The 25796-nt window shown below is 43.1% G+C and overlaps 1 protein-coding gene across 1 annotated transcript; it reads left to right on the top strand.

Annotated features, from left to right (window-relative positions):
- Positions 1-24592, top strand: tbc1d9 (TBC1 domain family, member 9 (with GRAM domain)). The gene is made up of 21 exons (XM_061094260.1): positions 1-635; positions 8261-8371; positions 10156-10274; positions 10715-10943; positions 11717-11978; positions 12567-12774; positions 13362-13568; positions 13656-13820; positions 14294-14444; positions 16302-16516; positions 16630-16747; positions 17172-17457; positions 17583-17712; positions 17914-18012; positions 18750-18818; positions 19590-19830; positions 19977-20042; positions 20436-20522; positions 21877-21945; positions 22373-22476; positions 22870-24592. The coding sequence occupies exons 1-21, from the start codon at positions 515-517 to the stop codon at positions 23626-23628; spliced, it is 3816 nt and encodes a 1271-aa protein (XP_060950243.1). The 5' UTR covers positions 1-514; the 3' UTR covers positions 23629-24592.
- Positions 24593-25796: the final 1204 nt, after the last annotated feature.

The raw sequence follows: 25796 nt of genomic DNA on the forward strand, positions 1-25796 counted from the left end.
GAAGGAGGAGGGGAGGAACCGCAGCGTTATTGTTGGGTTAACATCAGAGGTGTTGTCTTCGTGCTTCTCACCACACGGACACACAACTCCTCCTGCAGACAGTCAGCTGCCGATCGAGCGTGAAGCAGGTTTCCTCAAACATCGGCTGTGGCTCGGATCGTCGCACCTGCAGCCTCGGAGCCGATCGGAACCTTTCGGAACCTTTCGGAACCTTTCGGAACCTCTCGGAGAATATGGACGACAAAGAGTGACCGGCTGCGTAAACACAAACTCCTCCATTCGGCGGCTGCGTGAGAAAGAGAGAGAGACGGTTTGTGCACACGACATTTCGCTGTCAGGTCTTCCATCTGGTGCAGGCCGATCCGAGCCGAGCCGATCCAGACCGAGCCGTGCTGACAGCTTCCATTAACGCCACCCGGGTCTTAGCCTCGCTCCAGGTGGTGTTTTAAAGGGTCGAGAATCGCTTAACCTGCGTGTTCGATGTGTTCTTAAAGAAAAGACAAACACACAAAATATGTGGGTCAGTCCCGAAGACGTGTTACTGGCGGGCGCGCTGTGGATCACCGAGAGGGCCAACCCGTATTTCATCCTCCAGAGACGGAAGGGCCACGGGGACGGAGGCGGAGGACTGGCCGGTGAGTGTCTATCTATCTATCTGTCTATCTGTGTGTCTGTCTGTCTATCTGTGTGTCTGTCTGTCTATCTGTGTGTCTGTCTGTCTGTCTATCTGTGTGTCTTTGTGAATGGATCTGTTAGGATTAAAAACATAGTAATAAGGAGGGAGAAGGTGGTGGTTGTAGTGAGAGGTGCCCCCGGACAAACATCACGTTGTGTTTCTGCATTTTATTTAATAAATGTCTTCCTTGTTATTATCTGGCAGCCTTCATGTTAATCTCTACCGCTTGTGGAAGCCCCAGCCTCAAGGTTAGGAGCAAACATTTCCCAAAACACTGTTGGAAAAAACATTTATTGATATAAGAACCATGTGGAAATATCTGTTCTCTGGATAAAAGGATCTACATAATGAAATAGATGCTAAATTATTTTATAACCAGTTTTGTGATAACGTAATGGATGCCTAAGTTATGAAACTAATAACTTGTGCAGTAAACATGGAGTTTCTATCATTTTATAGTTTGGGCTGTCTTATGTCTCAGCCTTAGTCGGTGAAACACACGTGACGAGGGTCACATGACCAAACAGCTTGCACAGGTGATTCACCTGGATGTGGGAGGAATCAGGCCTCAGCCTTTGACAGGGCGATGACACCAAACAATCAATCAATCAAATTGTATTTGTATAGCCCATATTCACAAATCACAATTTGTCTCATAGGGCTTTAACATGGTGTGACATCCTCTGTCCTGAACCCTCAGCACGAGTAAGGAAAACTACTAAAACCCCTTTTTAACAGGGTAAAAATAAGTAGAAACCTCAGAGAGAGAGAGAGACATGTGAGGATCCCTCTCCCAGGACGGACAGAAGTGCAATAGATGTCAAGTGTAAAGGAGAACATCATCAGGATAAAGGTTTTAACAGCATTGATGAGGGTAAACATTTTGAAGGATAACTTCAATACTATATGTCAAACAGTCCTGCTGCAATCATCATTCTTTCCACAACTATGTCGTCTGCTGCGTAATGTGAATAAAACCTTAAGTCATTCCCTCACTTGATTTGTGGTTGAGTCGCGTCGTAGGTAGATTTGCATCTGCAATGGTGATGAAGTCAGAAACTCCCATGATCCCACACTGCTTAACAATGTCATCAAACTAGGTATTTTATTATTTTGATCGAGAGACCCCTTAAGGCCGGAGTTACATATCTTACGCTTCGGACACAAGTGCAATAGATGTCAAGGAAAACATCATCAGGATAAAGGTTTTAGCAGCATTGATGAGGGTAAACATTTTGAACATCACTTCAATAATATATGTCAAGCAGTCCTGCTGCAATCATAGTCTACAACATGAAAACAACACCACAGACAGGGCTGAGTTCCGCACACCTCCCTCCAGAGTTGGCCCACACTGTCATCTGGCCCACATACATTAGCACTTGGAAGGATGGCACTAGGCCGTTCCTCTCCTCTGTGCCAGATCTGGGCCTCAAGTAGGCTAAAGCCGGGCCAAAGGTGGCCTGGATTAGTTTTGTGCATATTCAACGTTTACCACACGGGCCACTTTAACGCACAAACAGCATGTTTGCCCCCAAAAGGCCCACATCTGCTAATTTACAAGTGGCTCACGCCCCATTTCGTCCAGGCCACAAGAAAGCTAAAGGGAAATTAGATTCCAGCCTCTACAACAACACAAACACTGGCAGCTGAGGTGGTTTGTGTTGTGCAGCGGCCATGTGGCTGCACAGGGGACTCGACAAAACAGAGTCTGTCTGAGCCACAGACATGATGCGCTTGCTTGCTCGTGCTGAATCATTCTGCTTCTTCCTTCTCTCATTACTCCTCCTCCTCCCTCTTGCTTATTCCATCCAAAATGGGTCAAACAACAACATCAGCAGCAGCAGGAGGAGGAAAGAGAGAGATGAGGAAGAGGAGGACGAGGGACAGGTTATGGAAATGGCTGATTCGTCATCCTTAATTCAGCTTGATCCTCAAGATTAAAACATGAGATACCTTTGAACATGTTTAGAGAAAATGAAGGAGAGGAACATTCATATGTTGGCACATGGAAACTTGCAGATGAGATTGTTTGTGTCCCGATTATTACATTTATATCAGAAACAGCCCTGTTGTGTTTCAGGCCCTCGGGTACCACCCGGACAAACATCACTTTGTGTTTCTGCATTCTATTTAATAAATGTCTTCCTTGTTATTATCTGGCAGCCTTCATGTTAATTTCTACCGCTTGTGGAAGCCCAGGTCTCAAGGTTAGGAGCAAACATTTCCCAAAACACTGTTGGAAAAAACATTTATTGATATAAGAACCATGTGGAAATATCTGTTCTCTGGATAAAAGGATCTATATAATGAAATAGATGCAAAATTGTTTTATAACCAGTTTTGTGATAATGTTATGGTTGCCTAATACCAGTTATGAAACTAATAACTTGTGCAGTAAACATGGAGTTTCTATCATTTCATAGTCTCTGCTGTCATACGTCTCAGCCTTAGTCTGACTAATGATGACAAAGTTAGATATAACAGTTGAACACAGAATTACACTGGTTGCAGATTTTTATTATAGTTATTGGACACTTGCAGTCTCCATTTCTCAATCTCTGTCATGTTCTTTCAGTGGCAACACACATTAAGTGTCAAGTGGTGCTACAATGATGATGTCATTGTTATGTAAATGCTGAGCTGGCTGGCTTGTGCCATGTGCCAGTTGGTGCTCGGTGCACTGTGGCACTGGCACCGTCCTCGGGCACTTAGTCCGGGGGGGGGGGGAGGCTTCAGCAGCACCAGGACGGAGCGTTTTTTACAGAGCCGGGCGTTAATCTGGATATTCCACTCAACAAGTCTTTAGCTCGTTGGTCGGAGCTGGCACTGGGCCAGTAAGGTTTAGTGGGGAAAATGGAGAAGTCCATTAACATCGAAATTCTGACTTTTCTTTATATATTTGAATAATTTGACCTCTTCAGGCTTAAAAACTGTAGAAATGTCAAGGGAGGGTCATGTTGTTTGGACTGCTCTGCAACTTGCACACACACACAACCTGTAGCGAGGGGTCACAAGTTGACGTTGTTTAACCTTAAAAGGTCAGAAGACTGAATGGCAACCACTGTTTCAAAGATCTCATATGTAAGAATTCTCAAAAAACAATAGATTCCAATGTTGTATGTTTTGTTGACTACTCACATTTTCCAAAAGGTTTCTGACAACTTTCAAACCCAGGCTTTTCATTTTGGTTTTCCTTTTAATTTGCCCGTTTACGCTATAACTTTCTGGTCAAATGATGTAGTGAGAATGATGAAATGAAAGAAAAACACATTGTTGGCCAGTCGGATGTTTTTTCTTTCCACAACTATGTCGTCTGCTGCGTAATGTGAGTCGCGTCAGGTAGATTTGCATCTGCAATGGTGATGAAGACAGCAACTCCCATGATCCCACACTGCTTAACGATGTCATCAAACTAGAAATTTAATTATTTTGATCGAGAGACCCCCTAGAGGCCGGAGTTACATATCTTACGCTTTAAAAGATGCACGAATATACAGAATGCAACATCCAAGCACCCGTGCACAACAGAACCAGCGTTTACCAGACGGCCATCGTGACACATGTTGCACAACTCAACACAATAGTGCTCGTGGCATAAAATGACACAATAATACCGTACTGCACGCTATTTCACAATCTGCACTGTATGATTGCTTGAAGTGTCTCATGCCAGACTCATACCAGCCCTGTTCTTTGCAGGCCACACTCTTATCTGCCTCTTTATGACCAGTTATTAATGTGGGTGCACCTAGAAATGGTGGAAAAGCAGTAAAATGTGGCTAATAAGTGGATCCAGTGGGACCTGCATGTGATGCTCATGATCCAGGCTCGTCTCAGGCTTCTGTTATTTGACACAGTATTGATTTTAAGTCTGGGGAGATGGTTTTCTTCCGTGTGCTCAATGCAAACCTCCTGCAGTAGCAACCCTCCCCCATAGCTATTTTTTTGGTCCAGAGAGGATAGAAACAATAGAAAACATTGGTTTGGCTTCCTTCTCTCCCACCGAGTGAAAAACTCATGTTTCAGACGAGGTGGTTTGTTTTGGCTCCAGCACAAGGCAGCTCTGGTTGTGCTCTGAGGTGAGACGCACAAAGCATCACATGGTTTTAGAGCTCGCTCCGTTCACAAGGAGATTGCTTCTTTCCAGCCAACCAGAAATAAGAAGCAGAACAAGAACCATAAGAGCTGTGTGTTGTTTTCTGTTTTGAACGTGTGCACCGACTCGTGCAGTTTGTGGCGGGAAATCCTCGGTGTGAGTCACACCAAATTCAACACTGCACTTCCTTTGGCCCTTAACCATACGCATGCTAGATAAGATGTTTCTCCAGATATGCGTTCCAGACAGACAGAAATGAATAGATGAAAGCAGTCAGCACAAAAGGCCGGGACCAAATTAGCATATTCATAAATCCCAGTCATGAAGTGAGTAAGAATAGAGTCACATGTAAAATCTCCATTTTTAGCCCATAAGGTTTTTTTTATCATGACACACCGTTTTGAATTTGGAATTTTAGGGAACATAGAGTTGAAATTGGCTGAAATCAGCTGCTGGAATATGAACTTTTCATATGAGCAAAATGTTTCCAAAATGCTGATTTCACTCTCAGTCTGAGAGGAGGAGGTAGATGTCAAAGTGGTCTCACACTTTCTGCGGTCTCCCCTCTGTGTAACCTGTGACTTTGCTGCGTTAAACCTCAGATCGTGTCTGGCAGACTGAACCATTCATAACGCGCTGCACAACTAGAGTCCACATTTGTTGCTCGTCATAAAATCGTTAACCACAAAAGCAAGAAGAGCTGATACTGAAGCGCTAACTGGGTGACACCTCTGTGCGTGTGTGTGTGAGTTTTTAACCTTGTGATTTTCCTTCTCTTAAAGAGGAAGTTTTACTCACACTCACAACTGGTGTTTGTTCTCCACTAAGAGATAACATATATTTGCCATGCTGCTTTATCTCATTAGTTTCAGTGCAATTTAATGTGGAGATAACTACAGTTCATTGCCTTTTTACCAGCTGTGACTGTGGTGCGTGTCTGCATGTGTGTGATTGTGTATCAAGGCAGAACGTGGTGTTGGAGACGCTCACTGGAGCAGGAACCAGCACAGAGGCTGTTTTGTGTGTTTCACGGAGGACAGCTGTAGCGTCACAGCCAGAGGATATTTTACAGAGATCTTTACAGTTGTGTAGCTGAGAGAATTTCCTTTAACCGGAAAGTTTTTATGAACGTTTGACTAATGGTTTTATTTTCAGATTTATGAACTGACAGTCGTTCTCAGTATTTACTCACTGTTCCTGGAAGTTGAACTTTTTTCTGTCGGTTAAGCTCTTTGTAACTGTGTCAGGTGAAGTGCCAGATAGATAAAGTGTATTATAAGGTTTATGGTCAGATAAAGGCAGAGTTCAGAGATGGGTGAGGTTCGACCTCATGAGCACTGAGTAATAAAAAAGTTGTATTTAGGGACATCCTGGCCAGTGTGACGCCATTGCAGACCTGATTCTACATAATGGATTTCTTCAGCTAGGTTGGATACAAGTGAATATTTCATTAGTTTGATGTTGTTCTGACCATAGACATGTGTGTATAATGATAGTCAAGCTCTCCAAAAGTGAAGCCAATGCGTCTCAATCGCCACCTGGTGGATGGCTGCGGTATAGATCATGAACCCTGCCTCCTCAATGTGAGTGGATGGGACACGGTCCAAACTAAAAACTCAAAGTAACAACAGATACGTTTATCTCAAAGATGGTGTCCATCATTTAAGGTAGTTCATTTGTCCGCTAATTTGGTTTAGATGTTCTAAAAACTGCAGGAAATGATGGTGATGATTGACAGCTGAGACCGACTCATGATTGGTTAAGCACATGTATCGGTGGGAGTTGCTACTCCGTAAACCCTGGCTCCAGATGTGCAGGATGCCAGTGTTCGTATCCGGGATATTTTGCCTTCATTTGTTGATAGTGGGAGGAATTTGAGCACGTTGTCCATCTCTATATACGGTCTGTGGTTCTGACATCAGAAAGTCCGTTGGTATAATTTGACATAACAATCGCCGTCCATATGTAGGTCAGTGTTAGTTTATTGCAGATGCTTGTGTTGCTTTAAAGCCGTGAGAGATGCTAATGAGATGTAAAATGTATGAAGAAGTGCAGAGAAGCTGACATGAGGGGAGAGAAGCAAAGGATTCTAATGATTTATGAAGTCTCACAGATCTACAGTTCTTCTAATATAATTTCTGCCTTTCCACTGCTTACTTCCTTTTATCGCTTAAAATATTAAATGCTTCAACTTCCCTCACTTGTCTTCTCTCTTACCTCCTCCCCCTCATCCTCTCTCTCTCTCTCTGACTCATTCTGTTTTTGTTCTGTCAAGCTGCTGAACAGAAATAACTCGTCGTCTCTCATGGCCGTTGAACGTACACCTCCTCTCAACCAGTGTAGAATAATCACAGCCACCAAGGGTTGCTTACGTTGCTGACAGCAGGTTTTGAGATTGTGATGACACAAGTTCGATTCCGACCCGGCCCTCTGTTGCTGCTGGTCAAGCTTGCACGTTCTCATGCAACATTAGCAAAGTTGCTTATTCATGACTTTTCAAAATGTTCTCAGAGCAGACATCCTCCTCCGCGTCCACAGAAGACAAATTTCACACGTTGCTTTTCACGCCTTCGCTTTAAAGTGGAATTCACCTTCTAAAGATCATCAGAAATTCAAAAGACAAATGTGGAGGAGGATAAACACCAAACAAAGACATTTGAAACCTTGCTGACCTAATATGTTCAAACTCAAGGTTAAACATGATCTTTAAAGGAGTATATGCACCATTAAATAAGTAATTGGTTTCTTCTAATGAGAGTTGCATGGAGGGTGTCTGCAGTGTTGCACGTCTGAAACATAAAGCTCTTAGTGTATCTCAGCCACATGCTTCTGTTGGATTAAATACAAACTCGTTCACGTCAGCTTCTCATAGTGAGAAACACTGACGACTCTCAAGCCTTTAACGTAATTCTTTTCTGCTATAAATGAGATAAATCCCCATTATTTCACTAAATTATCTTTTTTTTCTCTGGGGACATTTAGCTTTTATCATCTTTGTTTGTCAGTGCTCAACTGTCTGTTGTTATTGCCTTACCTCAAATAAACACCTTTTTAATATCCGATAAAAATGAACCGAATAAAACCTGATCATAACAACAAATAAACCGACACGCTTGAAATGTAGAGCACAGAGGTTCCAGCCACAGGATGTTTTTCTTAAACTCACATACCAAAACCACATGACCCTGTGGGTTTCCCCTTTTGCTTATGCATGACTAAATGATCTGCAAGGTAATGCACTTAATTTGTCATGTGCCTCACATGTTCATTTGTGGCTGTTACATGTCTGTTGGGGCGAATGTGTCACGGCGCTAGATATTTGAAGGCCATTATAGTGTGAAGATTTGTATTGACCGTGGGATCTCTACGTTCCTTGTGAGCAGATTGTCTGAACTCTGATGTTTGTTTGTGTGATTCATGTAAGTGTTTTGCTTCTCTGTCTTTTTAATTAAAGTATTTTTTTCTCTGGTTTTCTTGTATCGTAGGTTTGCTGGTCGGGACCCTGGATGTCGTCCTGGACTCGAGCGCTCGCATGGCTCCGTACAGGATCCTCTACCAGACCCCTGACTCTTTAATATACTGGATCATTGCTCATGGTACGCACATCTTAACTCCTTCTTCAGAAAATGCAAGAAAATCTAGGTTCTGAATTGATTTGGTTGAATTACACCACTTCAGGTGACTGAGGGCTGATTTTTATGTGCTCGTTTTCCAGATGCATGTTATTCCAGTATAAACCCCTCTGTAATTTCACCCCCTGCACAACACATGATGCTCTAATATCCTGCTGTTTCCCATGGTAGCTCCCTGCATGCCAAGCATTACCTCATGCCCCAGTGGCTTTAAAGGGCAGGATTACAGGAACAGGCGCCGAAACAGATGCTGAAATTTGACTGGATGTGACCTTTTTCAGCTGACCACTCGACAGAGTATTTTCAAGAATGCAGTCTTCTTATTGTCTGTGTGTGAGAGTGTTTGTTAAACGCATACTTCCACCAAGGCCCCAAAGTCCCCCCATGTAACCACATTTAATTTCATTTCATTTTTGTTATTCTTTTTAATTAGATAGCATAAAATCATAAATATAAGTCCTCTAAACTTGCCTAATATATTTCATTGGGAGAATCGTGAATTCAAAGTTAAAGAAAATTGACCCATTCTGCATCCTTTCATGGAGTTTCCGGTCGTTTCTGCGAAATAACAAACAAACAGCGATGAAAGCACAAGCATATTATCCCAACTGCGAGCTTGGAACCATTGAATCTGGGGCATTGCTGCTTTTAACAATAACCCACTTGACATGAACAGATTATCAGAATTCTTCCTGACTAATATTCGGACCGACTAATCAGTAAATGGACAAATTCTTTCAGCTCTATACTTAGCACTGGAAAATAACAAAGGAGAGGCTGCTCGGGTTGAGCCTGAAAACACAATAACAGCTCAGATCTGCTTAGACTTAAGAGCAAAAGAAGAAATGAAAAAGTCATTTATTAGAAGGAACTAGTATTATAACATGTTTGAATGTCGGTGTGAACTCCTATGTTTCTATGAGGACATGTACAGTATCTTTTTCATAGACATCCTTCACAATGACACTTGATAAGATTATGATATGAGAAGCTGCTTGTGCTGTCTCTATCTGAAATGGAGGCCTACACTGAAGACCAGCCTGGCTTTAAAATGGCACTGCCCCCCCTCCCCACCCTCTTCTTAATTCTGCAGCCCAGAGATATCAGGCGAGTGGAGCAGTCTGGCAGACGCAGCTAATGCAGTGAATGTGCACTCACTCACTGAAGGCCTGTGTGCAGCTGTGCTGAGGGATAATGGTCCACAATGGCAGCCATTATGGCATTGAGATTCTCCTTTGGCCGCAAAAAAAATTAGTTGCAACCCTCGCTGATTACTGACGGCATCACAGCAGCATCTTCTGGTGCCGCTGTTAAAACGCAAAGCAGAAAATGTGCATCTCAAAAAAGGAAACAAAAGGATATTCGTCACTATTTCTTTAGAATAAACATTGAAAACTGTTTATCATCATCTCCAATAGCTCAAAGTGACATCTAATGTGCAAATACCAATAATTCTTCACCACAGAAAAGATCGAATCAATGAATTTTAGGCTATTTTACTTAAAAAATGACTTAAGTAGTAAATCAGTGATCAAAATAATTGCAAATACATTTTCTATCTTTTCTTTCATCTTTCTATCTTTTCTTCTATCTAATCTGGTTCCATGAATATTTCTCTGGAGATGTTTTTTGTTTAAATGCACGTGTCCTTCATGGTCGTTTCTGTAACATTAGACCTCTGTGCTCGTCCAGTGAATTCGTTGCCTGAGTGCTCTGACCCCCCCTCCTCCCTCCTCCCTCCTCCGCAGGAACGTCCCGTAAAGAGATCACGGAGCACTGGGAGTGGCTGGAAAACAACCTGCTGCAGACCCTCTCCATCTTTGACAATGAGAACGACATCACCACCTTCGTCAAAGGAAAGGTTCAGGTAAAGGAAAAAGTTTGTCTACTTTAACAAACAAACAAACTCACATATATGCCTGTTACTACCACAGAGCAAATATTATTCAACAAATACAAATAAACGCACGGATCATCCATGACAGAGAGGTTTGTGATCTGTTTGATTAATAATCACACAACTGTGGACAAGTCGCAGCACTGCTCGTATTACCTCATTACCTAAGAGGACATAAATACCAATATAAAGAAAAATGTTGATCTGATTCATCACAATCAAATCTCTACAACGAACTAGAAAATCAAACTTCCTGTTGTCTTTAGCTTAATCTTCATGACCTTGTTTTCTGATCTGAAGCATCAGCGACATAAACTACTGCTGCCTTATATGTATTAGTTATTAATGAGGTTTGTGGTTTTAGGTCTCAGCTCATTTCCTCATTCTATCACTTTTACACCTCGCTGCAGGGCATCATCGCCGAGTTCAACAAGAACCACGATGTCAAAGAGGACGACGACACGGACAAGTTCAAGGAGGCCAGCGCCAAGTTCCGCAAGATGTTCGGGATGCCCGAAGAGGAGAAGCTGGTCAACTACTACTCCTGCAGCTACTGGAAGGGCAAGGTGCCTCGGCAGGGCTGGCTCTACCTCAGCATCAACCACCTCTGCTTCTACTCCTACTTGCTGGGAAAAGAAGGTTAGACACAGATCGTTTCATGTTTCTCACAGGGGGGGGTGGGGGGTGCAGAGTGGCAGTGGTTAGCACCTTTTTTCTATTTTTTTTTTTTGCACCTCCTGTTGCTCAAAGGTGTCAAACCATTTCAGTTTCAGGTTTTTCTGATGAGTAACTAAAAGCATTTCAAAACATATTCATCCGGTTTCATAAGTTTATTTTGCACCAAGCCAGAGGGCTTTACATTTTACGGTTCTCCTTTTGAACTCATTCGATTTTAGTGTCAAAGGTCAAAGGTTAAGGATGCTGTGACTACACGAAGCACATGTCGTGCCTTGTGACCGCGACATCACAGGAACACCAGGGATGTCTGGTTAAAATGTTTCAGGGATGTTTGGTTAAAGTGTTTCTATAGAACTCAAGAATGATTTAAGTAGAATTTAGTGGTCAAAGGTTACCGTGAGTCACATGTATGTAGACTGAAACTGTACTAATTGACAGAGGCACACAATCACATGAAAGTCATTGTAGTGGGGATTTCAGTTAATACATAAAAAACAATATATCAAAAGAAAGAGTAAAAACAACCTTATTTACTTACTTATTACTTATGCTCACATTAAACAATGTTGTGTTGCATATTGTCACATTAGATGTTTGTTGTCTTTTGCATCTTATTAGGAGTTTGTTAAATATCCGAATAAATCAATTTCCAAGGCTAAACTGCACTGATTTGTCTTTATTGTAACCACATACACTAATATATCAATCCCATTCTCTCTCTCTCTCTCCGTCAGCCAAACTGGTGGTGCGCTGGGCCGACATGACCCAGCTGGAGAAGAGCGCCACCCTCCTGCTGCCCGACGCCATCAAGGTGAGCACCCGCACAAACGAGCACGTCTTCTCCGTCTTCCTCAACATCAGCGAGACGTTCAAGCTGGCGGAGCAGCTCGCCAACATCGCCATGCGTCAGCTGCTGGACAACAAGGGCTTCGAGCAGGACCGCTCGCTGCCCAAGCTCAAGAAGAAGACGCCCATGAAGGTGTCGGCCCTCAAGAGGTAAGAGAGAAGTGACGCCGAGCAGGGGGGGGCGCTTATACGCTCATCAATAATAAAGCATGTTTACGACTTGGGATCGATTGGACCTTTAATGTGTTGTGGTTGGCAGAGTGGTTGGTTATCTGGGTTTCTCAGCGAGAGAATGTGAAGTCGCATTACATCCATGTGTGGGGGAAATAAAAGACTGTTGTGTTTCTGAACTCTGCTCGGGCTCATTTGAGATCTTAAAAAAATGGCCTGAAGGTCCCAAGTTTGTTTTCTCCGCACATTTTATGTAAGCATGAAAATCCTTCCCTGCAGTGTGTAGTTATATCAGAGTATTTGCTGCTGTGGGTTGCTTGCTCTTACATAACATAACAAAGACCAATCATTCATCTAAATTGTATAACATGAGTGAATCAAGTTATCACCGCAATGCATTTATCAAGTTATCAGGGCATTCTTTTGTGAAAATTATTTAATTTTTTTAAAGGCACCTTATCTTCCTCAGTAGTAAAATTAGGTTAGACTCCAACGTTTTCAGCCTCAAGCCGAACTCTCACATCATGTATTTATAAAAGTCATCTGACGGGACTCTGCATCTTTCAGGGATCTGGATGCGAGAGCGAAGAGCGAGCGGTACCGGGCGCTCTTCCGTCTGCCCAAAGATGAAAAGCTGGACGGACACACAGACTGCACCCTGTGGACCCCCTTCAATAAGATGCACATCCTGGGACAGATGTTTATCTCCACCAACTACATCTGCTTCACCAGCAAGGAGGAGACTCTGTGCAGCCTCATCATCCCGCTGCGCGAGGTGAATTCGCATTTTACAAAATGAGACACTCTGAAGTATTTTTCTTCCAATAGTGAAAGTAAATTATGTAAATGTGAGTGTGGTTTTATAAAAATCCTTCTCCAGCATGACGCAGCACTTAAATTCATTAGGGAGTCTGCAGTAATAGATATAAGTAACAAGGGGTGGTGGGGAAGAGTAATTACTCATTTTTAAAGGGTTCTACAATAATCCATTATGTCTGCAGTTGTAGATGGTTTCTAATTTTCAAATTTTTTAATGTTTACGTTGATTTTGGTAATTTATTATCTTTGTCTCTGTTTATGTGATTATTAATCAGCATTTTAAACACGTGTCAGGTCGATTTGATTCCATATTGGTGGAATTTCCTTTTACTCTTTGAGCTAAATGCGTCATGAACAAGGAAGCAAACATTAGCTTTGTCAGTTTTATTGCTGGATTTACTGAGCTCAGGAACCATTTTGTTATTTCCTTTAACATGACGATATGGTGTGTTTGCTTTGGCGGAGGTCTGGTCACTACGAGTGTCTTTCTACTTAATTATTTCATGTTGACTGAGATGGTGACTCTAACCCGATGTCTTCCAGGTGACCATCGTGGAGAAAGCCGACAGCTCCAACGTGCTGCCCAGCCCGCTCTCCATCAGCACCAAGAACTGCATGACCTTTCTGTTTGCAAACCTGAAGGACCGAGACTTCCTGGTGCAGAGGATCTCTGACTTCCTGCAGCAGACCACGTCCAAGATCTACCTGGAGAGGGAGCTGACCAGCAGCCTCAACAGCTCAGACGAGGAGGTAGGAACGATGAAGTGCTTTAAACCGAGGAGATGAAATGGTCTTTGGGCTCTGAAAAATAATTCTAATGGCACATGTCCTCTCCAGGTTTACTCCCTGCCTGGATCCTTGCTCTCCAGCAGCCCACAGAACAGCTCGGGTTCAGAGGGCGAGCGAACGTTTAACCTCAACGACAGCAGCGTTCCCACGGCGACACAGGCCCTGATGACCATGTACCGCCGGCGCTCGCCCGAGGAGTTCAACCCCAAGCTGGTGAGTTCAATCACGCTTTGTCCGATAAAAACAGAAAACATTCCATCTTGTCCAGTGTGGTACATAACAGAGAAATGCTTTATCTAACACCGCTCTGAGCCAATATCACATCCTACTTCTCTTGAAGGATATTTTTGAATTGCCCTCCAGGGACAAAATGAGTTGTTTTGAATTGAATTAGAATTTTTGAGTTATTAAGTCACTCTTGGCATTTTAATACCCTATCATTGGATAGAAATTACACTGCTTGGAGAACTGATGCTAGCAGCAACCTTTTTAAGGATGTTTTTTCCCGTATAAAATAAAAACCTGTTGTTATTCTTAATGTAATAGGACTTCAGAGTATTCATGCTTTGTGTGCAAGACGTATTATATATTGAAAGATACTGAAACTGATTTTCGGTCCATGATTTTTTTGTTATTGCACCTGGGCTGCAGCCACTCTTGAAATTGCTTCCCTTCTTTTTCCTCAGGCGAAGGAGTTCATGAAGGAGCAGGCGTGGAAGAACCACTTCACTGAGTTCGGACAGGGCGTGTGCATGTACCGCACTGAGAAGACCAAGGATCTGGTCCTCAAGGGGATTCCTGAGAGCATGCGCGGGGAGCTGTGGCTGCTGTTCTCTGGTGAGGAAACCTTCCGGGAGGCCTGAAACAAACCCGGCCGGAGCAATGCACTCTGAGGAAACAGCACTGCAGCTGATCCAGTCATAAACTCTGACTAATTAGACCGCACCTATGCAAGCTACGTGTTTACATGTAATCACAAGACATGTGATGCATATTTTATGTAGGTGTCATTTATTTACAGACGTCCTGCTGCCAGGGCTGATTGCTAGTTGATAGACAGGTTGTGTTTTTAGTGCGGTCACATCAGGGCTCATCTTCAGGTTTACTGTGATAACCTGGTTGTGGCTCAGGAGGTAGAGCGGGTTGTTCACAAGCCAAAGACCTGTGGGTCGATCCCCAAAACCACAAGTGTCCTGAACCCCAAAGTGGCTCCTGACCATTGTGCCGCTAGTGTTTGAATGATAAGTGATAGAAAAAGAGCTCTGTATTAGAATTTAGTTTGATTATCCAGAAGAAACTGGGGTTTAACTTTTAGAAAACTCAATGAAACATTTTATTGATGTGTGATTACTCAGTAGGCTAAAGGAAATGTGGCAACAAACGTCCCAGGCCCAGTTCAGACATCCGTCCTGAGCGACCCAATCACAAGCGGTCAGCTCCTAGTACACATGTTCACACCGGGTATTTAAATGTGTCCTGAATGTGTCTCCTGTGACCACTGATCCGATCTCACTCACATCCTGTTTATGCAAATAATCACTCACTGAATAATGTGTTTATCAAGTCACTGGATGTCTCAGGTCTGAACACACTCTCTGTAACACGTGCTACATATTCAGGTGAGCACAGGCTCCAGACGTCCCTGTTTACAGGCCCAGTCATGTGTCGTGCACCAGCAGCAGCGTGAACTCGTCTCCACCTGAGCAGAGTCTGGTTTCACGTGGCTCCTCCCGCCCTCCGGTGACCTACTTACTGCTCACCCAGCTCCGTGGCGTGGCTGCATCGTGTCAACCTTAGTCACTCTCATGTTTGTGTTGTCCTCACACTCGTCTCCAATTGGAAAAACATTTCTAAACTCGTTTGAAACACTCAGTCGTTACTTTTAATGTTTTCATTTGAGGACAAAGGTTGTAAAAACTCGTTTGGTGAGATCTGGTCCGATTGCGACAACACACCTCTGAGGCACATACTAAATACCAGTGTAATTGAAAAATGTAATTGTAAAAATGTAAATATCAAGAAACTCCCTATTTCACAATCTCCAAAGAAAGTGATTAAAAAAAAAAGAGATAAAATAGAATGACATGTCATCATCTCAGGTGCAGAAATGATTTGATCTTGTGTTTCTAATGTCATTTGGAGCCAGAGTCTGTGCAGCAGCGATCGTGATGCGGAGCTGAGGTATTACGCTCGTCTCAGTCTGTCTCAGCTGTCAATCACGATTCTTCACCTCATTTTTATAGCATCAAATAACGTTAATCAAATAATGTAATTAATTGTTTACGTACTATACTGTGCAGCAAAAGAAAGTGACATGAGATCTGCAACCTACCTGATAGAGGTTTGGCATTTGTGCTTCTGAGATACAGAACCTAATTAATCACCAATATGTAACCTATCGCAATACTGATAAATAACTTTTTAGATATGCTTTAATAAATGTCTATTATGAATTTAGTTTTCTTTTGTGTTAATGGTACTTCAGCTGCTGTTACACTTGAATTTCCTTTACCTGGGGATCAATAAAGTTCATCATATACTTTTCCAAACACCCATCACAAACACTGTTTTGTTTTCCTCACCTTGTCTCCAGTGCTCCAGACAGAGGATGTTGCTCCTTGTCCTGAATGATTTGGGGGAGGAGATTTCACACAGACGCCGGTTTCAACCTTTTTAATATGTGTGTTTCCGCAGGGGCGATCAACGAGATGGCCACTCACCGCGGATACTACGAGGACCTGGTGGAGAGGTCGATGGGGAAGTACAACCTGGCGACGGAGGAGATCGAGAGGGACCTGCACCGCTCTCTACCGGAGCACCCGGCCTTCCAGAACGAGATGGGCATCGCCGCCCTCCGCAGGGTCCTCACCGCCTACGCTTTCAGAAATCCCAATATCGGATACTGTCAGGTACACACACACACACACACACACAATCCCTCTTGTTTGTTTAACTCCACAAACTGGTAGAAACCTGTCAGCGATCGACATCAACCCATTCTTTTGCTGCTCCGACTTTACAGGCCATGAATATCGTGACGTCCGTGTTGCTGCTCTACGCCAAAGAAGAGGAGGCGTTTTGGCTGCTGGTGGCGCTCTGTGAGAGGATGCTGCCCGACTACTACAACACCAGAGTTGTAGGTCAGTATGGGATTCTCCTACAATCCTCCATTTATGTGCTTTTGTGTCCTCCTGGTTTTGTTTAGTATAATACCTCCATGCCAGTGACAGCTAGTGGACAGAAGGAGTAGGTTTTCGGGTCCATCCGTCCCTTTCTTGCAAACATGATTAGATGGTGTTAGACGATTGGATATCAGATTGAATGGAGATTCTAAATTGGCCGTAGGTGTGGATGTGAGAGTGATTGGTTGTGTGTCTCTGTATGCTGGACCTGCAATGGGCTGGCGGCCTGTGCAGGGTGTAGCCCCGCCCCTTATTCAATGTCCACTGATATTGGCTCCAGCTCTCCCCGTGACCATCATAGGATGAGCAGGCCATAGATGATGGAGACATCAACTGGTTTAAAGGAATATGTCCCTGATTAACGTCCCCCTGGTTCCCGCAGGAGCCCTGGTGGATCAGGGCGTGTTCGAGGAACTGGCCCGGGAGTACGTCCCCCAGCTGTACGACTGCATGCAGGACCTCGGCGTCATCTCCACCATTTCCCTCTCGTGGTTCCTCACCCTCTTCCTGTCCGTCATGCCCTTCGAGAGCGCGGTGGTGGTGGTGGACTGCTTCTTCTACGACGGCATCAAGGTCATCTTCCAGCTGGCGCTCTCCGTGCTGCACGCCAACATCGACCTGCTGCTGGACTGCAAGGACGACGGCGAGGCCATGACGGTGCTAGGCAGGTGAGAAGAGGCAACGGGCGTTTTATTTTGTATGTGAAGTCGAGGAGTCGTCTTTCCTGTACCCGTCCCCCCCCCCCATCCCACACTGGGGTAAGAAAATCTTCTCTACTTGTCTTTGTGTGTAGGTACTTGGACAGTGTGACCAACAAGGACAGCACTTTACCTCCCATCCCTCACCTGCACTCCTTACTAACAGACAACGGAGACCCACATCCAGAGGTGGACATCTTCAAACTGGTCCGCAGCTCTTACGAGGTATTTAACACGGCCGATGAAGACAGTTGTGTTTTGGTTTGACAAGTACAGATCATATATTTAACATTAGTTTGTACGATTTCACTATCCTCATCCAGCCGTCCTTATCGTTAATCTGCTGCTGTCATCAGTCTTTCAGGTGCACCACAGTTGAGTTTACCTTCATCTCTCTCTGTTTCTCTCCTCCATGTTGACCATCAGAACTTTGGCTCCATCCGTGCAGATGTGATCGAACAGATGCGTTTCAAGCAGAGACTGAGGGTCATCCAGACCATTGAAGATACGACTAAACGCAACGTGGTAAGGACGTGTAAATACTGGAGCCAGTATGTCCGAATATGTGAAGAAATTTACCTAAAAAAACAAAACAAATCCTGGATACGCCACTTTGATCCATGCTAAAATGTATCAGGAAGAAAGATACTATATTTTATAATCCCCTCAATATGTAGGCCATTCTTATTCTATCTTTTATTCAAGAGCTTGCTTGTTACTTCAGCTCGTGAAGCACTCTCAGATTTCTCCTCCCCTCTCAGCTTTTTTTTTTCTTCTGCACTTTTTTGTGCAACGAATCTGTCAGAATACCCCAACAAAGAGAAGGTTTTGTGATGATTTTGTTTACGTTTTTTTAAATAGAAGCACAAGCAGGGTATATTTGAGTGCAAGCGCAGGGTTTTGAGTGAAAGCGTTAAAAACACTAAACATGAAATCAATAAGTCCTGCTCTCATACTGAAAGAACACACTCTTGAATAAAGATAGAAAAAAATCCATGTCTGGAATTGGAGGAAAATGTCTGAAAATCTCCTATTGTCACAGAAAGTGAAAATCCCCTGTTGTCTGGGTCCAGGCCAAATGTCCCATCCCTCCTCGAAGTTTCTTAAATAACATCACAGAGAACAGACAAGTCTCTTAGTTGTTCAGGTCAAATTAGATTTGAAGTTTGAACTAGAAGGAGCCGTGTTCCACATTATTAGATTCTCTGCTCTTCCCTAAATGTTCTTCTATTTTTACCTAATCTGATTATGTGACGTTTCAGGTCAGGACCATTGTAACAGAGACGGCCTTCAGTATAGATGAGCTGGAGGAACTCTACATGCTGTTTAAGGTGAGTAATAGAGACACATTCACGCTGAGGGACTAACTGTGAGCCGCCAGCTTCCACTTACTGTCCTGAGGCGGAAACGCAGAATGGGAATTAAACTGTCACAATTGGTCTTTACAGATAAATGAATAATGGTGCAGGAGCGTCCTAATTATATTGCTCGAGTTTAGCAGTTCCTTTGCTGCGGGCCTGTATAAAACACTGTTTATTTGAGAGTTCATTAATAGTACAGTTTTCATAATGATTCTGATCATTCAAGAGTGAAATTGTTTTTACAAAGTAATTCTCTGTTTTTCACAAACATGACAGAATGCAACTGTGCTGTTTTCCATTCAAATCAGTTCAAATTCACAAAAGTTATTCAATTTCTCAAGAATGCCAATGGGAAGTGTCTTCGAATTTGGTACAAACTTGAATTTGGATGAACTGATTATATTTTCGCGGTCAAAGTCACTGTTACCTCATGTTTCTGTGAACGTGAAATATTGAGACCACCCATAGAGGATTTCATTACAACCATTCCCCAGAACCTTTTTTAGTGTTCAAAGGTCAAGGTATCTCTTACCTCACAAAACTCTTATCAGGGATTTCTTCAAATTTTAACCAGTTGTGACTTGAACACAAAGATGAACTGATAAGATTTTAGTGGTCAAAGGTCATGGCGACCATATGAGTCTTGGAAAATAAACGTTTGTAGATTGAAACTGAACTGGTTGGCGGTTTTTTTCAAATGGTGTGGTTCAGTTGTAACCGTCTCTTCCTCCTCTTCTGCAGGCCGAGCACCTGACCAGCTGTTACTGGGGCGGCAGCAGCAACCCCACCGAGCGCCACGACCCCAGCCTGCCCTACCTGGAGCAGTACCGCATCGACGTGGAGCAGTTCAAGGGCCTGTTCAACCTGCTGTTCCCCTGGGCCAACGGGACCCACTCCGACCCGCTGGCCCTGCGCTTCTTCCGGCTCCTCGACCAAAACGGAGACGCCCTCATCAACTTCAGGGAGTTCATCAGCGGCCTGGGTAAGAAGAGACTACGATTTTCCACGGAAACAATGCTTCATATCGTAGTGACACTGATGCTTTGACGACTCTAACTGAAGATGATGTATCACCTTTGGAAACGGTTCCGACAGATTGAGTCTCTAAAGCTTGTTGTTGTGTTGCAGGTGTTTTGTATCACAGGGATCTCACAGAGAAGCTGAAGCTCCTCTACAAGATGCATGTGTTACCTGGTGAGTTTGAATTGATGCAGCTCAGTGATGATGAAACATCATCTTTAGGGAATATATATATATCCCGTTTCAGTGGAGCAGGATCATTAGATGCACAGAGCAGAGGTGGCTCTGAGGAAAGTGTCTATGAAGGAGAAAATGTTTCGCTCTCAGGTTTCCTTTTGTCAGCATCTTTTTATAATATGACTGACATGAAATAAAAGGATATTCACTCTCTTTTTTAATTCAGGTTGATTAAGGGTCGGAAAGTTGTTTTTACTCTTTAATTGATACTAAAATTAATTTATCAAAAATAACTCTATTGTAAGATGCATTATAAGGAAATAATTCAAATGAAAAATAACCGTTTATAGGATCTTGCCACAATCTAAGTTGAATTTTCTTTTCTCACAGAAGTCGTTCATGAACAGGAGGAGCCCGACTCAGCCTTTGAAGCCACTCAGTACTTCTTTGAAGACATCACTCCAGACCTGTCAATCGGTAAGATCCTAAAATGTTTGTTTTTTCCTAGGAGACTAATTTACTACATTAATACATCACGCAGAATTAAATAATATAAGCATTAATATGTTTTATTTTTCCAAACTGGACACGGTGCCCCTAAAACCTCCCATCTCGCCATGGTGACATTTCATAACCACGCTATGCAAGACTAAATAAAATACAAAAAATCGAGATTACAGATTAATACACGAAAACATACAAAACATTTATATATACACACAAACTTGTCCCACAAACAGCTTTCAATGAAGTTCCTTTCATAGTCAAGACAAAGTAGTTAAACTCATGGAAAAACAAAAGTGGGGAAATTACATGTGAGCTCTTCAAGTTGCACAAAATAGGCTGTATACAAATATGGATGCCGCCTCTCCACTTCCTGCTGTTGAACTATAAATGAAGCCAAAATATCTCGGGTGCAGCCATTTAGTTTTTCTGACATCATTTGAAGCCAGTAGCAATGATCGTGGTGAGTGGGAGCTGTTTTGTTTCATTGCTGTTATGTGCAAGCAGCACGCCATGTGGTTTGCTGGCTGAAAGTGTGGTTGTATTAACCTTGAAGCAGCAGACAGGGGGTGCAGCCTGCATTGTGCACACTGACTGCGATGAAAGCAGCAGCACAATGACACACACGTGGATGTGTGTAAGTCCGGGGGCCTGCGGGGGGGATCCTGTGTCTGACCATGCAGAGGAGAGGAGCCGCTTCAAACCCCCTCACGGATCTGACGGCTGCTGTTCAGGAAATTAAATCCACGAACTCAACTCATCTGTGTTAATATAGCTTGAGGTGCAGCTGATCAAACGAGACATCTGAGACTTCAGAGCGGACGTTTTCCAACACATGCATTTGGTTAATATCAGCAGGGACTGGTGATATTGTGGTAACACTACATTATGTGGGGATATAATCTGATTGTTATGAATACTGCGAGAGGTTCGGCTGCTAAATGCTCAGTCTTACCTGTGGAGATCTATTATGTGTTTCCCAGGCATCCTGGAGAGCCTTGACACTTAGAAGGTAATTTTCCTGTCATGGAAACAATGAGGGATTTGACTAAAATGACAGAATAACCTGGAAATAATGTTTTATTGTGTTTTAGCCCCTCGCATATATCTCCTTTGCACACACTTATAAATAAGAGCCACCCTTCACACGCCTCATCCTTTTTTTCCGATCCATGACATATCAAAATTTAGAAAAACACACATTGTTAAAGAAAGTGGGGAAAATAAATCCTGGATCTGCACCAAAATTAAATATGTTCTTCATCAGTGAAAATGTGCAAATGAATTGAACTGGTGTTGATCTCCCGCTCCCTCTCTCTCTCCTCAGGTCCTGACTCAAAGTGCAGAAGTGAGAAGGACGATGGATTTGTCCGAGTTACGTTTAAGACTGAAAAAGGTCAGCAACCCAGCGACATTAATTACAATCTAATACAGTTTAATCCTATCGAGCAGATGGATGTTTTATTCTCAACCATCATTAATTCCTCAAACCGTTTGTGAAATTGTCTTGATTATGAATCTGTGAAATCTTTTCTCTTCACACCACATTTTTATCGGATTAAAATGATAAATGGGCCCAGTTATAGAATAATTGTTCTTCACAGTTGAATGGAGCGAATTTTCTTCTGAGAACCAGAGACATCAGTTTAAGTTTATTTCCCATTGAGGAGGAAAAAATATACAGAGGTCTTATAATTACTCATTAGAAAATTGTAGCTGTACAGACGAAAGCAGATCAGTGGCACACATTCCATCTTTGTTTTTGTTTTGTTTAATCTTGTGACTGAAATACATGACTCATTCTTTTTCTTTACGTATTACAGTCAAGAAACTGAACAATCCTGATTACCGCCATTACCTGAAACTGTGGAACCAGGAGAGCAAGTCCAAGCGCGAAAACACCAAAGACCATCCCAAGCTCAATCAGGTGAGTTTTCCTCCTCTCTGCCAATCTGTCTTTACGACAAGTTGACGAGTATACACAGGTTTTAAAAAAATAAGAAGCCCTTTAACTCCTTCCTCATTGTCAGTAGAGCTGTTTTCCTTTCTGTTTTTCATGACTTTTTTCCAAAGAATAAAAAAAAGCACAAAATTTCAATGTGAATCATATGAAAAGTTGAAGCATCAGCATCAAGTCTGGCAAAATAAAAAGAAGAAATGTTCACTCAGGTGCTATGTTTCCATCACTGTGGATCGGAGCCAATAGACAGCTGTGTCCCCTGCAGAGTTGTTTGATGGGAGGGAATGTGATCGTATTCATTCCCATTGCAGACAACAGCCAGATGTTGATTGTAACCGTCTGAAATGTTCTTTCCTCCAGACCCAGTTCATCGAGCTTTGCAAGACCCTGTACAGCATGTTCAGTGAGGACGTCTCGGAACAGGAGCTCTACCACGCCACGGCCACTGTCACCAGTTTACTGCTGGAAATGGGAGAGGTGGGGAAGCTCTTCGCCGCCGCCAGTAGACAGGACCACAACATGGAGGGTCAATCGGACGCCACTGATCCCGACTCCCCCCAGGAGGCCGGGCTCGACGGCGAGCTCCAGCAGCCGGACCAGGGAGGCGAGTTCGTCCACGCCGGTCCGGAGAACAAGGCGAGCCCCAGCGACGAGGGGAGAGGGGACGAAGGGAGCCAGCAGCTGCCATCTATGCAAGACATCAAGCTGGAGGACTCGTCCCTTAAAGACATTGGCACGTCCTCTGCCATGCTCATCTCGGATGACGAGACCAAAGATGACACCTCGATGTCGTCTTACTCGGTGCTCAGCGCCGGCTCCCACGAGCTGGACGAGAAGCTGCAGTGCGAGGACATCGCAGAGGACACCGTCCTGGTGGGCAACGGCGAGCGGGGGGGCGGACCCCTGGACAGGGCGCTGCCACACAGCTCCAGCATTGACAGAGACTGGGCCATCACGTTTGAGCAGTTCCTGGCCTCTGTGCTCACCGAGCAGGCCCTGGTACATTATTTTGAAAAGCCGGTGGAGGTGGAGGCTCGCATAACCAACGCCAAGAACGTGCGTAAAGTCGGGCGCCCCCTGCTGTCAACAAGTGACTATGAGATCTCATTATCCGGCTGAGGTCTCGCAGGAGATGTCACACAAAGACTTGTTATAAAAAGGGAAACACGAGGATCAGACGGAGGTGTGAAAAGTGTCTCCGTTTTTAAACGGGACTGAAGGTCAATGTAAAATGTTTGTATATGATAGTTGAACGACTGTGACCAAAAACCTCTCTTAGCAATGTATTTTACCAGATGTGAAAGACTTTTATTATAACAATCACTAGACGCTGTCCTGCTGAGACGGACCAGGACGTTAATATTAAGGTTTGCTCAAATGAAATCCGTGTGTACATGTAGTAGCTGTACTTTATAAGACATTAAGCATCGGTGTTAATATTGTAATCTCTCGTACTCTTCGGCTGTGTAGATGTGAATGTCCACAGATGCAGTCTGGTGTCAAACTGGGATATTGATAGTCTAACATTATATCTGCCTGAACCACCTTCGCCCTCACTTCACCATTTTATTTGCTGCTAATCTTTTATTTTTTTAACTGTTTCACAATATGAAAAAGAAAACGCAAAACAAAGCTGTGAAAATTCAACTTTCATGTGTTATCGTGTAAACTCTCTGTAGCTCCACATCACTGTAATGTAATATAACTACTCACACACACACACACACACACTGTTAATATTACTCCCTGGATATTCCCCTCCCACAACATTTTATCTCCTACTAATAATGATAATAATAACAACAGTGATGGAAACGGCACAAAAACGAGTCAACCACAATGTTTCAGGAAATCCGTGTTCTGAGAAAATTATGATTACACTAAGAAAATGCTTTTAAATGAAGAGCCTGCACTTTCTCTATGTTTACAATCGTATGATCTGTATTCGCCTTTTATCGCAGTGTCGTCTACACTCCGACTAAAACCCTTTTAGTTTTTAACATGTTTTTATTTCCTTTTTGATCTGTATTTTTATTTTACATTGTTTTTATTTCAAATTGCTCGTCATTGCTCTGGATTCTGATGCGTTGTGTATCACTCCATCTTATTAAAATTACTGTTTGATTCAATGCTGCACAGTAAATCGCCTCAAACCTTTGTTTTTTTATTCTGAAGGCCATTGTATACAAGGGCAGTGTAGAGCACTACTGCCACCTAGTGGAAGAGGATTGCCACTTAATTTCCATGAGTTTTATCAATAGATCAATATTGAACAGATGACCAGATTCAGGTATTTTCCAAACCTCTTTATTTAAACAAAATTGTTGCAATAGGGAGACAATTAAATAGACAGAATGGCATTTTACACTTCAACAGGATAAAGATGGAGGGGCAAGGGAGATGATAAATTGGACACACCTGTGAGCCAGAAGAGAGGAAGGAGAACATGTGAAGTGAGAGGAGGTGAAGGAAGGAGATCCCAAAAAGATAAAGTAGTTTCTGTACAGGTAAGCCAAGATTATCCCACCATCTTCCTGGACCAGGAGCCAAAGGAGCTGATCCCCAGATCCTGTTCCCCTCTGTCCGGGATGAACCACACAAGATAAGTCTCCAAACTGAAACTCTCCCGGCTTTCAGGATTCCCTCTGCCTCTAGAAAATTTACCACTCGTCTTCCCCCTTTAAAAACACACCTTACCCTCACTTTTCACTTTCATTGGACCCTGACACACACACACACACTCCCGTCTCTAATGATCGAATTATGAACTGAATGGATTATAATATACAAACTGTTTTTCCTGAACGCTCTCCCCAAACCCAATCTCACACATCTGAACTTATGAACACTTATTTCATTTGTTTATTTGATGGACGGTTAATTGTCCTATTTGGAAATGAATTCGTTTTTTATTCATTACTGGACATTTTGGTTAATGAGTTCTCTATATTTGTTTATTCACCGTACGTCTCTGATTTGTTTTCTCTGATGCCTTTTGTATTTTGGTTAACAAGCTGTCCGGGTAAGATGTCTTACTGTGATATATTGTAATGAATTGACAGGTTAACTTTTTTATTTTGACCATTTAGAAAAGCTACGCAACAAAATCAGTGCTTTACATGTAGTTTAGAGTTCACTTGAGTCTCACTTGATTCACAATGTTACAGGTAGAACTGAGCTTTCTGTCCTGCTAGCACTGACATTTAAATGCACCACTGAGAACTCCTTTGTGGTTGTAGTATAGTGATGAAATGTAACGTACATTTACTCAAATATTTCCTTTCTAT

This window comes from Limanda limanda, chromosome 2, assembly GCF_963576545.1.
Source record: "Limanda limanda chromosome 2, fLimLim1.1, whole genome shotgun sequence".
NCBI lineage: Eukaryota > Metazoa > Chordata > Actinopteri > Pleuronectiformes > Pleuronectidae > Limanda > Limanda limanda.